Source organism: Squalius cephalus (genome assembly GCF_949319135.1).
Source record: "Squalius cephalus genome assembly, chromosome: 3".
Lineage (NCBI taxonomy): Eukaryota > Metazoa > Chordata > Actinopteri > Cypriniformes > Leuciscidae > Squalius > Squalius cephalus.
The window spans coordinates 20853302-20867642 of NC_137124.1; the positions used below are offsets into that span (position 1 = coordinate 20853302).

At 36.7% G+C, this 14341-nt stretch overlaps 1 protein-coding gene across 7 annotated transcripts in view; it reads right to left on the reverse strand.

The window, feature by feature from the left end:
* The window catches only part of myo1ea (myosin IEa), a 52745-nt gene that overhangs the window by 21984 nt on the left and 16420 nt on the right, over positions 1 to 14341 (reverse strand). For all 7 annotated transcript variants that reach the window (XM_079866729.1, XM_079866733.1, XM_079866735.1 and 4 more), the window contains exons 2-8: positions 13193 to 13336; positions 11466 to 11555; positions 10478 to 10572; positions 4752 to 4839; positions 2307 to 2396; positions 1478 to 1609; positions 114 to 248 (exon numbers count right to left, since the gene is read on the reverse strand). In XM_079866729.1, coding sequence (XP_079722855.1) covers positions 114 to 248; positions 1478 to 1609; positions 2307 to 2396; positions 4752 to 4839; positions 10478 to 10572; positions 11466 to 11555; positions 13193 to 13336 — 774 coding nt within the window. The remainder of the gene's footprint in view (positions 1 to 113; positions 249 to 1477; positions 1610 to 2306; positions 2397 to 4751; positions 4840 to 10477; positions 10573 to 11465; positions 11556 to 13192; positions 13337 to 14341) is intronic.

Sequence of the window (14341 nt, forward strand, 5' to 3'; positions counted from 1 at the left end):
AGAGGGGAGAGGGAATATGGAAAATAGTTGTCATATTTAAACAGGTAAAATTCTCACAGCTAAAAAACAGAAGAGCCTATCTCAAAATAGCAAGCTGCCTAAATCATACTTACCAAGGTTTCCTGGAAATCATGCTTGTCGTTAATATCGTCAACTTTATAGGAACCTGACTGGTTGAGGTAAGTATAGTAATCCAGGTTTGTGATACCTAGACTGCTTTTCTGGTCTCCACTGGCTCCCTCTATTAGCTGTGAAGAGAAATTATACATTTTATTACATAAAATTCGTTTCAGACTTTTCATTAAAGTGTGTTTCTTCAACTTCAAAAATTGTATGCCCTAAGGACTTTATTAAAACCAAGAGTTTTCAACTTTTTTTCTGTTTTTTGTTACGGATGCGATTCTGGATTTTGGATGCAACTTTGGATGCGATTGATTGTTGCACAGCCCTAAACAATTTAAATAACAGTTGTGAGAAGAATATTGTTTTTATGTATCATTTCCTATCAAGTTTAAATTTTGTCAATTCATATATACTATCAATCAGAAGTTTGGGTTCAGAAAGGTTTTTTTTATTTATTTTTTTAAGAAATTAATTTTATTCAGCAAGGGTGCACTGCATTTATCAAAATTTTAACAAAAGTTTTCAATTTCAAATAAATTAACTTTTCAATTCATCAAAGAATCCTAAAAAAATATTACGTTTCCACAAAGATATTAAGAAGCACAACCGTTTTTTTTTATAATAATAAGAAATGTTATTTTTTGCTCAAATAAATGCAGCCTTGGTGAGCACTTCTTTCAAAAACATTAAAAAAAAAATCTTACCAACCCCAAACTTTTGAACGTTACTGTGAAATATTATTTAATGTTGTGTGTCTTGTGACTGCAAGAGAAAGGAGTCAGCCATTTTATTCCAAAAGCGCCACCACTGTCATTTTCACTACAGAAAGCCATTAAACAGAATACAAAATTTTAGATGTGGAGGAAATGACACTGTGTTGGGAATTTTTGACACTCTGGGGCGGAAAAAAGTAGGAATTCTCCTGGACAATGTTAGCAGAAAAAAAACAAAAAAAAACCTAGTGAGTGTGAAAAGTGTAAGAGAATTTATTTTCTAAAAGCCTACAGAGCCTACAGAAAGTGTCCATAGTTGAAGAAACACCAAAATACAAAAAGTCCTAAATAACTCTACCATAAGAAACAGTCAAACTCTCCAAACTTGTGAAGAAGAAACAGCAGCGAGGAGACCTCATTAAGAGGAGGTCAGACAGTATCTCCCTCTTCCAAAGAGCTCAAGAGGTAAACTCAAAACAACGTGACCTGCTTTTCAGAGCCAAATGGCTCCATCTTCCCTTTCCTGGATTTTACTGTGGTTATTCATTCAATTTTTCCTCATAACATTGTGTACTTTTGCTACTGACGTTCACAGTGACATTTTCTGAGGGAAGAAGCCCACCTCGTGTCCTCATTCTCACCTGGTAGAAGATGTGGAAGCTCCTCTCTCCAGGATTCCTCATCACCACGCGTGATTTTTCCAAAAGAAAGTTGGAGATTTTCCCACCATCTGGCTCCCCGCCGGAACTGAACTGAATCTCAAAGTATTTCCCCTGTCAGTGAAGATGAATGTTAAAAAGGCACAGACGTGATATTCTGCAGGTGGATGTGCATATGCCCAGACCAGAAAAAAAGGAAATGGGTGCCACACACACACACACACACACTCACACACACAAACACTCTTCACTATCATTTATGTGTCTCTCTCTCTATCCATTTATGTGTGCTGTGCTGTCCACGGTTACCAGACATGCCCAGATTTAAAACTGTAATGACATTACCAGCCCCTGAACTCATCAAAATGATTTTACATCTACAAAACACTCCTATCCACTACATAATCCATTAGTATTACTTCTAATTCATTCTTCTTTAAAACAAAACTACACCAGTCCCAAAAACAAGACATGTGTGGGCATAAATGTAGCAGAACTGCAAGTAAATGTGGCGTATACAACATAGTTTGTAATGACTGCTTTGGCCTGTGAGTATTTTTAAGGGCAGTACTTGCCATGTTTAGGTTAAAGCATTACAATAACATCATATTTATCGAATGTTCTTATTTCAGTGGCAAAATTGTTCTTTCTTTCTTTCTTTCTGTATTTAAACTGGATGATCACCCTGTTTTTGCTGATTCTAGTGCAACTGTGTTCCTCTCAAATGTATCCTGAGCACAAGATACACCCCAACACAAGACATCTGCTCTCTTCAATAAAATAAATCTATGGGAGAAGGAATGCTGCTTACAAATCGACTGGAATTGTTGTTCCTCACTGTCTTAGCATTCCCGAAGGCCTCCAGAAGAGGGTTGGACTGCAGAATGATGTCTTTTACATGCTGTGTTGAAAGAAACAGGAAACAGAGAGGGTTTGAGAGTTACATTGACATTTGGCACTCTGTGGAGGATAATAAGAACAGCCCCTATGCTGATCTAGAACTGATCGGATGAGGAAACATCCAGTTTGTAGGATGAATTCAGGTAAAACTGGCCATCTCAATGTCAAAAAGTGGCTTAAATGGCCTGAATCCACCCTACACACATTGATATCAATACATGTGCACATTCCACACAGCATTTGCACAGCATTGTCTAGTTTGAGCCATTCGACTCAGCAGCCAAGAGACAGACAGACAGATGCAGAAGTTCTGGGATATCCAAAAACCATCACTGTTTATAACATTAAGCTTCTGGAGACTGAAGTCCCATGTTTAAGTCCGTATCAAGCATACAATATATAGGACACAAACCGCATAAAGATATTTAAAGGGCATATTTACAATTTCTCCAACAAAAAACACCCGTTTGTAGTCCTGCCATTAATTTCCATGACTTTTATGTTATACATTTGAATAATTCCCTCCTACTGGCTTCTTTTGGCCACTCTAAAAGAACAGTTGGGTAACTGATTTTACTATGTTGAGGAGACGCTGTTTTTTATTCACGGCAAGGGCAGAATACATTGTATGGACTTCTAATACTGAAGCCATAGTTACCATCTATAATACTGTTTACAGTTGCCTTGGGAACTAGAACCCAGTTATGGTAAGGGGCATAACATTTCCGACACACACGCTTCTAAGCAGTTGACCAATCACAAGAGACTGGGCCAGCTGACCAATCAGAGCAGCCTGGGTATTTCAGAAAGGTGGGCTTTAAAGGCAAGGGAACTAAAACAGAGAATTTCAGACAGAGGGTGAAAAGCAGCAATGTACTGTATGAGAAAAATAATGTTTTTTTTGTTTTTTTACTTTAAATCATGTAATTTTATTCTAGCAGACCCCAAAAATAAAATGATGAACTTGAAAAAAAAGCCACTTTGCTGATGTAAACAAATTGGAGCTGAAAGCTTGTTTGCATTTGCAATACCAGGAAAAACACACATGGATAATTTGCATATAGACAAAGAGAAAGGGTACCACCTCTTGTGTGGACCACAAGAATAAAAAATATAGATACAGAAAAATAAAAGACAGGAAAGTAGTGGGAAAAGGAGACAAAAAATAAGAAAGAGGGAGATGATTATTACATCACAGAAATTAGGATGTACCATACAACAGTGATGGTCATATGATCATGAGGCACAGTGACATCCGAGGGATCAGACAGACAAAGGCACAGCAGAGCAGAGGGGCTTTCTGTTATACTACAACACTCTACTTTGTTTAAGACACAAACAAACATGTCCATCAAAACACATGATCAAATCATTAAATTTAATCCACAGGGAATCATTTCATGATGGATATTCTTAGTCACAAAAAAGGACCGTGGGACTCAAATGTCCACATTGAAAATTTACAATAAAGAGATTTAAAATTTAATTTAAACTAAGATGTTAATTCAGTGTGATTAATAACAAACGGAGCACATTTTTAGATATTTTACCTGGATGAGTAGACAAAAGTACTCATAAACAATATAATTTTTACAGTGTTTTGACTCGTAAAAGCACTTTTTGTGATGTCTATTCAATGCATCTGTCTGAAACAATAATGTACTGTCTTTGAGTTCTATATTAACACGAAATATTTCAGATTTTGTATTATAGGTCACTTATCAAATAAGTAAACTTGTGACTGATAAGTGTACAGAAGTTCACATGTTCTAAGCTCAAGTTTCTCTTTGGATCATTCTCAAATCATGCTGGAAAACATGATCATCAGGTTTTAAACAAACGTATGGAGTTCATGAAGCTCGAGTGATGCTGCCATTGAAGCAAAAGGTGGAAAACACAAATGAAGGTCATGTTAATTTTCACTCAAACTGTTGTGCATAATACATGCATTTTCACTATGGGTTCTTAGACTTTTGGACTGAACTATATACACTCATCAACAAAGGGTTAATTTAGTCAGATTAATGCAATCAACAAGTGTCAGTCCTTTGACCTGAGCTCACACACATGGGGGACACAGGATAGATCAGAGGGGGATTGTGGGGGACAGATGGCTGCTGGTTGGATTTAGGGGATGAAAGAACAATTCTAAGAAATGGAGGTAGAGGAATGATGTCATGAGCCCAACTTTCTGTCTAACATTAACTGTCAGAAAGAGTCTCAGTAAAGTCATCAGAAAAGAGAAAAAAAACCCTTCTGTATCTGTATCTGTATCTATTTGATCACACCTTAACTAATCCTGATAGTGTCTCTGCATGTACAACAGTTTAATGTTAGTTTATTCTGTGCAACCCACCTGAACTCTAGGACCTCCACCTGAAATTTTGGAGATGTAGCTCATGATGTACTTGGCTGCTACTGTCTTCCCTGCTCCGCTCTCACCACTGTGAAGAACAAAGAAAAAGATGACAATATTAAGAAAAAAAAATGAATGAATAAATGAACAGAAATATTTCACAATATTCCTGTTTTTAATGATTTGAATTATTAACAAAATGCAGACTTTCTGAACATAGGAGAAAACATTATTCCAAACTTTTGAACAGTAGTGTATATACAGATACATGTATAGATCTTAAAAACATAATTTATTGCTATTATACAGCACATATATTAGGCTTTTAAGATCTAGTAGTGACAACAATGCTTGTTACAAAATAACAGCAACTGCATTTAATGTTTAAACAATCAACATTTTTATGAGCTCACATTTTAAAAACTCACATTTTTTTCACCTACAGCAGTTTAAAAACAAGAACAGGAGGGCGTTAACAAGTAAAACCAGCCCCTGTGTGCCCCACAGCACAATACTAAAATCTGCTCAGCAAGCTTTTAAGAGGGTCAGAGAGGGTTTAGTAGATTCTTATCCTCAATTAATGCAGATCAAGTAGAATGGTGTTGTAGAGAGGGGGATTCCTTTAATTAACTAAATATGTTTCTATATTACTCCATAGTGAGCTACAGTCTGCATTGTGTTGCTGGATAATGGGAGCACAGGCTTATTTACATAATATGTGAGTGGCTTGTTTGAATACAGAATGCACATAAAACAAAAGGTTTGATTATGTAGTCAGTAATTTTCTTAAGAGGTGATATGTATACATCTGAACAGTGAATGCCAAAAAACATAGATGACAATCACACGTGCACACACATCTTATGTTCACTAAGGCTGCACTTATGAGATTAAAATACAGTAAAAACAGAAATATTGCGAAATATTATTTCTGATTTCTATTTTAATATAATGTATTTTTATGTAATTTATTCCTGTGATGGCAAAGCTGAATTTTCAGCATCATTACTTCAGTCTTCATTCTCACATGATACTTCAGAAAACATTCAAATATGCCGATTTTCTGCTCATTTATTATTACTATTATCAATGTTGAAAACAGTTGTGCTGCTTAAAATTTTTGTAGAAACTGTGATAACAGTTATAAATGTCTTTATTTTTACATACTATAATATAAAAGCATCAATTTATTTTAAGAGAAAAAAAGGACGGTACCACAGTCCTGTTCCGCATGTACATACTAAGTACTTATTATAGCAGTTACAATAACTGGGCTACTTATAATTAGGTACTAACAGCCAAGGAAATACACAGGAAAATTTGCTGATGAAAATGCCATTCATTAATCCTGTTTGGAAACGCTGGCTCCTTTTCTTTTCCTTCAGTTGCTTTACCCTCTACTTGCATCCTTCCGCTTGCCCTTTGCCTTGGCAGAGCCATACATATTGAGATGTATGTGGTTTGGCGGATGATGACAGAAGGAGCTGGTTTATTTTTCTATATTTCTTCTATTACCCATGTCAGTAATACCATTTCGAGAAGGCACAGCTGTGGCGTATTAAAGGAGGCTTGGGGAAGTGGTAAGAAGTCCATTACATCACACAGCAGTGGTACTACACACCTTTCTTTTTACCTCGTTCTATCGTGAGAGCCTTGCAATACATGCAGAAAATCTTCTCGTGGCGGCTCCAAGAGTTCTTACAAGAGATTTAGTCCGCCATGTGGTTCTCATTCCTTTGTCTTGCGAGTTTATAGGCTCTCCACCTTAAAGGAAATGTCCCTGCTCGGATACAGGCGATGAAAGCTCTGGGAACACACTCTTATTGTACACTGTACACTCAGTCCACTTAGATTAATTGTCCATGACTATTTTTAAACATGTCTTTGGGCGATTTGTAATTTGTATGCTGTAATGCTTATTTTTCAACTTCCTGTATACGTTTGCTGACCAAAAATGGACACAGAGAGAAAGAAAGAGAGACACATCAGCCATTCAGTCTCATTCAGTAAGTGACGAGTCATGAGACTGATTATTCAGCAGCTGAAACATCAGCTCAGCAAATACAGCACTGGCTCACACTGATGAGTGGGAATGCTTTTGTATATCATACTGTACAGACTACCAGGTCTGCCATACTAACAAGATGAAGTGTTACTGATCTCAGCGAAATGGTCAGTTTATTTGTCCTTTAACACATACAAAGCCTAATTATGTAAATAAATGGCTTCCTCTGTTGGGAGAGTAAGACAGATTCTGCCACATCCTTCCTCATTGTTTCCACCAGACAATACTGATCTAACGTACCATTATACCACCACACACAATGAAGATCACAACATTCCAAACAAAATACCTAAAAAAAATCATAGATTGTGGCAATATCCACTACTGTTCAAAAGTTTGGGGTCAGTAAGTTTATTTTTTAAATAAAATTAATACTTTTATTCAGTAAGGACACATTAAATTGATCAAAAGTGACTTCTACATTGTTAAAAAAAGAAAATCTGTTTCAAATAAATGCTGTTCTTTTGAAGCCTATATTCTCCAAAGAATCCTTAAAAAGAGGATTCTGGTTTCCACAAAAATATTAAGCAGCACAACTGTTTTCAACATTGATAATAATAAGAAATAATTCTTGAGTACTAAATCAGTATTTCAGAATGATTTCCGAAGGATCATGTGACACTGAAGACTACAGTAATGGCTGCTGAAAATTCAATTACATTTTAAGATATTAAAAAGTTATTTTAAATTGTAGTATTTCACAATAGTGCTGTTTTTATGTTTTGTTGTTGTTGTTTTTTTAATGAAATAAATGCTTGGTGAGCAAAAAAGTCTTCTCAAACAAAAAAATCCCAAACTTTTGAACAGTAACTGGCCATGTGAAAAGGATCTTTCTTTGATGCATAATGGTCCTGTGCCTGTTCTAACCAAAATACAGCTTGACCACAGGATGCCTGGGCAGCAATTTCATGGTTTTGTTTACTAATCTGGATCATCACAATTCCACTTCCAGTCTCTTTATGTGGTCTAACTGAACTGGAAGCAGTTTTCCCGCTATACAAACAAATGGGTGAGAAAAATGCTGAAACTGAAGTCACTTACTATGAAGTAAGCACTACAGTCACCATCCAGCCCACAGGTGACTATGCGATCTGAAAGAAATGGCCCAGGTCAGCAGTGGAAATCTCCATGTTAGCAACTTCCCCTCCTTCACCATGTGGTTTTCTTAAACTAAGGTGGGCTAAAATTCCCCAACTTTTTTTAACCTGGACAACTAGCAGCAACAAAAGTGAGAGCAAAAACAATGCTGTTTAGCAAATTAGTCAATTCTTTGCTCATTCCTAGAACGCACACCACTTGTTGAGCCAGAAGTTGGCTGTTGTACAACTAGCTGCTGTACAAACAAACAGTGCAATATTGAATGCACTAAAGAACCACAGTGTTCATTTTTCTGAAGGTAAATATAAATGGCTTACAGTTGTAAGCCATTAAACTGAGATAGATTAAAGTGTTGATGATGAAAAAGCTGTTTAAATTGTAATAGGAAATATTGACACTCCTTATGTTATGTGGCTCTCCAATCAAGAAACTTGTTTTGACTCAATGACTCTTCATGAATTACCGGATTACTTCATGAAGAAACACTATTAATACTAAGCAATATTACACCCATCGCAACTGGCTGTTCAGTGAAGTTTCCTCCATTTACAGTAGCCTTACAAGGGCCTTACAAGTGCATTTCCTGTGCTCGAGCAGGAAGCACAGGTAACAAAAGCTCTTGTGCGTTGTGTCCCCTACATAGAAAATATAACAATAGACAAAGTCATTTTACATCCTTTGGTCTTTATTTTGTACATATCATCAAAGGGGGGTAAAATTAAACTCAACCACTGAGGCTGTTGGGCTTGTTGAATCTGTTCTATTCAACTGTAATGTAATTGTACACCCTCAATAACATAACAAAAACAGTAATGAGGATTTATTCACTCCAACTGACAGCCAGGTGACTCTCCCACTGCAATGTCTGCACTGATATCATACCAAACCTAATTGTATGTCACACCCTTTCTACGTCACACATAAACAGAATGGAGCAACACTTAGTCTTCATGGTTAAAAAGTAGAACTGCCAGTTTAACACGTTAATTTAGTACAAATAATTATATAAAGAATAACACAATAGTCAGAGCCAATAGCCTTGTGGGCAGCAATCTGACATATAGCGCATCCAGTGGTCGTGTTAACCGAATATTTTCTGTCACTGACTGAATTGTTTTTTAGCAGTGATTGAAAAATAAATGCATAATCTAGTCTATATGCTGGTCTTGTAAGATCATGATCAAAAATTACATTTTAACAAAAACAAAAGCTATTTAAAGCTGCAGTCCGTAGTTTTTGCTCTTTGTCGCCATCTCTGTTCGAAATCTGCAATTGCAGTTATTCGTGGAATTATCAACTTTACGTGGGTTGTGCCTCGGCATGGCACAGCGCGGATGAATCCAATGTTTTGAGGAGAATGTGCGGCTGTCAGTCACTGCGCCAGATTCTACTTTCTGGAAGTATGACCAACATAAGAACTTTCACCGGAAAATGTCATCTGAACAAGTAAGTAACATCCACTTTTGTTCTGACCAACTAAGGGGAAAAAAGCATTGCAGTAAATCACGCTGATTAAATCTAACGATTGCTTATCATATCACGTCAAACCGTGCAAATTATACTTTATTCTCAAATTGTTAAATGTTTACAACATCAGCATTGCGTAACTATATTTAATGCCCTTGCGATATTATCCTTGTTTTCACATGGGCCCGGTTGCAGTCTCTTTTTTTCTGTAGCCACCCAGAAGTCCAAAGTCTTTTGCATTTTACAACGGGTGAATCTCCAGTTGTCACTGGTGATTGTCGTTTGAACCTTTATGGATCCGCCATCAAATTGATAAGTTTAATTATATCAAGTGCTGTGAGAAAAGGCTATAAATCTCCACCTCCACCATCCTCACACGCAATATAGCCTAGTAGCCGAGACACTTCTTTATGTGTACAGATGTGACGTAATGACGCAAAAACATGCTCAAATTTCCCACGGAAATCCACCAGTACCACTGGAATTTAAAACATTAACCACTAACGCAACCACTGAGCGCAACTGTGCCTCCGGCGACCAAAGTTCGATTCCCGGCTCTAGGTCCTTTGCCGATCCCGTTCCTCTCTCTCCACCCTATGCTTTCCTGTCTGATCTCTACACTGTCCTATCCAGTAAAGCCATACAAAACAATAATTACACATTAAAAACTAGCACATTTAATATAGCATAGTGGATTTTACAAACAGCAAGATGTTACACAACCAAAGATGTGTACATAGGTCAGAATTAAAATAGAATTAATAGAATTAAAAGACAGAAGAACAGACAAATACAAATAAAATAGAAATAAAACAACCAATGTATAGAATATATACTACAGCAGCCAAATGTTATGTATTCCAAACTATCTTCATCTGGGGGCTTTTCTCTACACATATTGATTAATTGATTCCAATCAATTTGATTAATTAATCAGAATTAAATGTAAATAATTCAGTTAAAACGTCCAAAAAAGAATCCTAATAATGATAATTGCTAATTAAGAATCTTGTGACTAAAAGCACCTACAGTCTAAACAGCAAGTTTGATGTTTAGAGATGATATGTTCAGAGTTCAAGTTAAAATGTTCTCTCACCTGATAATGACACACTGGTTCTCACGATCAATCATCATGTTTCTATACATGTTATCGGCTAAAGCGTAGATATGAGGAGGGTTCTCATACTGAGCCTGAGAGAGAGGGAGAAATGGAGAAAAGCAGATACATTTCATAATTTACATTATGGTTCACATTTAGGATGGCCTGAGCTCAGATTTATAAATAAGCTACTGTGTGGCATACGAGTCAAAACACATTCAATGGTCTTTGCTGTAGCCTCCACAAGCTAATGATTATTGACAGCAACCATAAGCCTGATGAGAAGCCAAGACCTCTGGGCAAGCGTGGTTGAGAACATAGACCCGTACATGCTGTTCTGTGGAGGTATTGCCAGGTGGCTTCAATGGGTAAGGCAGGCCTGTGCAGCTACTTTTCTGATTAAGAATGCAGCTGTTAAAAGCTGCACCACACCTACACACTTTAAAAAAAAAAAACTATTAAAATCATTACTGAAACTATTATGATTTCCAATGGCTAGAGCTTTTACAACAAAACTGTTTCTTGGACACCATAGCAGTGTTATTTTAGTATTATTATTTATTATATACTATTATAGTATTTATTCATATTTTGAATTAGCTTTTATTTTTATATTTTCAGCTTTGATTTTCATTTAAGTTTAAGTTTTAGTAATTTAGTTATATCCCTTTGTGATTTTTATTCATTTATTAAAAATATTTATATTTAGCTGTATTTTTTTTTTCCAGTTTTAGTTTTAGTAATTTTAGTGCTTTAGTATTTGATTTCAGTTAATTGCCAAGGCAATATTTCTCATTTTAGTTTTAGTTTTTTTAACTTTAATATATCATTTAATATTTATATTTGATTTTATTTCAGATTTATTTCAATTAATGAAAATCATTTTTTTAATAGTTTTAGTTATCAACAACACTGCACTGCACCACAGTAAACAGTCTATTCTGGATCAGGACTAAACTTCAGGAAACCATAAAAGACTACTTACTGCGCCTTGGTACATCTCTATTTCTTTGTCCCCAAAGTAAGGCATTTGTTTGAAAGGGTTTATTGAGATGAGTACAGGACCAATGTATGTCTGCAGGAGAAGGTCAAGGCTCAAAAGATTGTGAAAGAAAAGGTGTCAGTAAAGGGACAGTTTACTTCAAAGGTGTCCCTCATGTCGCTCCTAATCTGTATGACTTTCTCTTTCCTGTTGAACACACACACACACACAAATGTGTTTTTTGTCCATACAATGGACGTCAATGTTGGTTTGGTTCCAAAATGACTTTCATTATATAATAATAATACAAATAATTTGCTACATTTATATAGCGCTTTTCTGGGTACTCAAAGCGCTTTACATGGAAGGGGGACTCTCCTCAACTATCTCCTCAATTATGTGGACAAAAAACAGTTGAAATGTTAATTATCTTCTTTTGTGTTCCAAAGAAAGTCATACAGTTTTGGAGTGTCATGATCGTGAGTAAATGATGACAGAATTTTCATTGGTGGATGACTAACTATTTCTATACAAAATATGTCTGTATCTCTCTCTCTCTCTCTCTCTCTCTCTCTCTCTCTCTCTCTCTCTCTCTCTCTCTCTCTCTCTCTCTCTCTCTCTCTCTCTCTCTCTCTCTCTCTCTCTCTCTCTCTCTCTCTCTCTCTCTCTCTCTCTCTCTCTCTCTCTCTCTCTCTCTCTCTCTCTCTCTCTCTCTCTCTCTCTCTCTCTCTGTGAAACTGTTAGATTGAAAACTCTCTCTCTGAAAACTATTAGAGGTTTAGCATTCACAATTGAGGAAAACCTCTAGGACCATTTTACTCATTGTGGTTGTTAATACTCAGAGAGTATTCATAAAACTTTGGCTGGACTGGCAGATGAAAAACGGCCTGAGTGTGAATAATGGACTGGTGACATCAGTGAAGAGTTATATGTGGCTGCAGTGAAGATTTTGGTTAATGGGTCAGAGCCTTATTAAGATGCTGTTGCTCTCTCCTCTGAATGCAATGGGAAGGGAACAGCCGGCAGTGAGTGATTGGACCTATTTGGCCGCCTGGCTCTAAGTTGCTCACTGCAAATAAAGGAAGTATTGAGCCTGGCATACTGTGACCTCATTTCCATATGCTACTGACTGGAACACTTTGGTGTTGTTGCTATTTTCTGACCACAATCACAGGACTGATTTGGGACCAAAATGGCCAGAGTCTACTAAGACTCCATAAACCTAATATGGGCAGAAAATAGAAATACGCTGCTAGTGAGGTTTTCACCAAGAAATGCTGCGATTTATCAAGAAGGTCATTTTTAGTGCCAGTAATGTGTGCTGAATTAGACGTGAACCCTGCCAAGTACATTGGGTTCAAATAAGAGAGAGGTAAACCAGCATTCTTTGGCTGCCTTCAGCAATCTAAGCTCTCAGCATCACACATGCGGCTTTGATCAAAAACAGTCCCTGCTACTGTGGGAAAATAGGACAACATGGATTTGGAAGTTGTACCAGAGTTTAAGGAACACTTTCGTCATCGTTAAATGTCAGTGTTTAGTGAAACATTAGTAAAAATAAACCCAATCAAGATGTAATCTTCACTCGAGTAGATGGAATCCAAAGAACAGTTTTCTAGTGAGCCACAGGAAAACATCCATCTGCAAAGACCTCCCTATTTAGGATCATTTTCATATCAGATTAAGATATTAGCAAGTTAGACAGATAAACTAAAGCTGGAAAAGGATACAAAAATAAAGTCATCCATGTATCTCTTCTTGAGGTTTTCTACAATGGCATCCTCGCTGATCTTGGAGAGCAGCACCATGTCATCCACTCCACTCTGCTTGACATTGTGGCTTTGCCAGTGGTACCGGTAGTGTCCCCGGCTCCCCTGTGAAAGCAAACACAAACATAAACAAGAAACTCTCGTTAGACTGTATACACACCCATAGCTTTTGTGTAGCTAGCTGGCAGAAACTGAATTAGCATATCCCAAAGGCAACACTAGACATTCCATGACTAGATTTTCCTTTAAGGATAGCATCATATTTTTAATGTTTAAATACTTTCTCTCATCCCAAAGTTAATGTACAGAAACAACTGTAAGTAAGCCATTAGACATTGTTTGACTTCCCAGAAGAATGTAAACATTGCAGCTCTGTTGAATTTTTTTAACACTTACTGTGTTTGTTCAATTAACTTTTTCTAAACTAATGAGTATGAGTTTTGGGCAGTTTAGCAAGGGATACTGGTGGTATAGCAAGCCTGTCCATGTGGTACCTAAGCAACAACAATTACCCTTTCACTAGAAAATGCTTCGAAAACTTAACTTAAAGAAGTTACTAAAACCAGCCTAAGATTGTTTGTTAGTCTTAGCTGGTTTAAGATGGCTCTACAGATAAAGCATTGTCGGGATAATTTCGGTTTTGCGTATCTACCCCGAAGTGATAAAATTCTGTATCAAAATTTTAAGGCCAGACAAGTAGTTTAAGGCTTGGTTTGTAGGGAATTACAAACCTGCGCACATATATTAAAATGCGCATAACTATAGAATTAATTCTTGATGCGCACGTGAGCACCATCAGCGTTTCTCACAGGTTCGCGTTTAAAGTCTGTGTAGAGAGAACGATGTCATCTTAGCGGCCTCTAATTTAATAACTAATGATCCTTGCGATGGAAGTGAATCAATCAAAACTAACTTTAGCTGGAAAATATCTTTATTCAAGAACCACTATAAAGCCAAAACAGTCTCTGTTACCTTAAATTATCCATTTGTTACTGTAAAGCCGCTTTGAAACAATCTACATTGTTAAAAGCGCTATATAAATGAAGATGACTTGACTTGACAAGTCCTACCAAGCTGGTGATTAACTAGCAACCTGAAAATGGCTCTAAA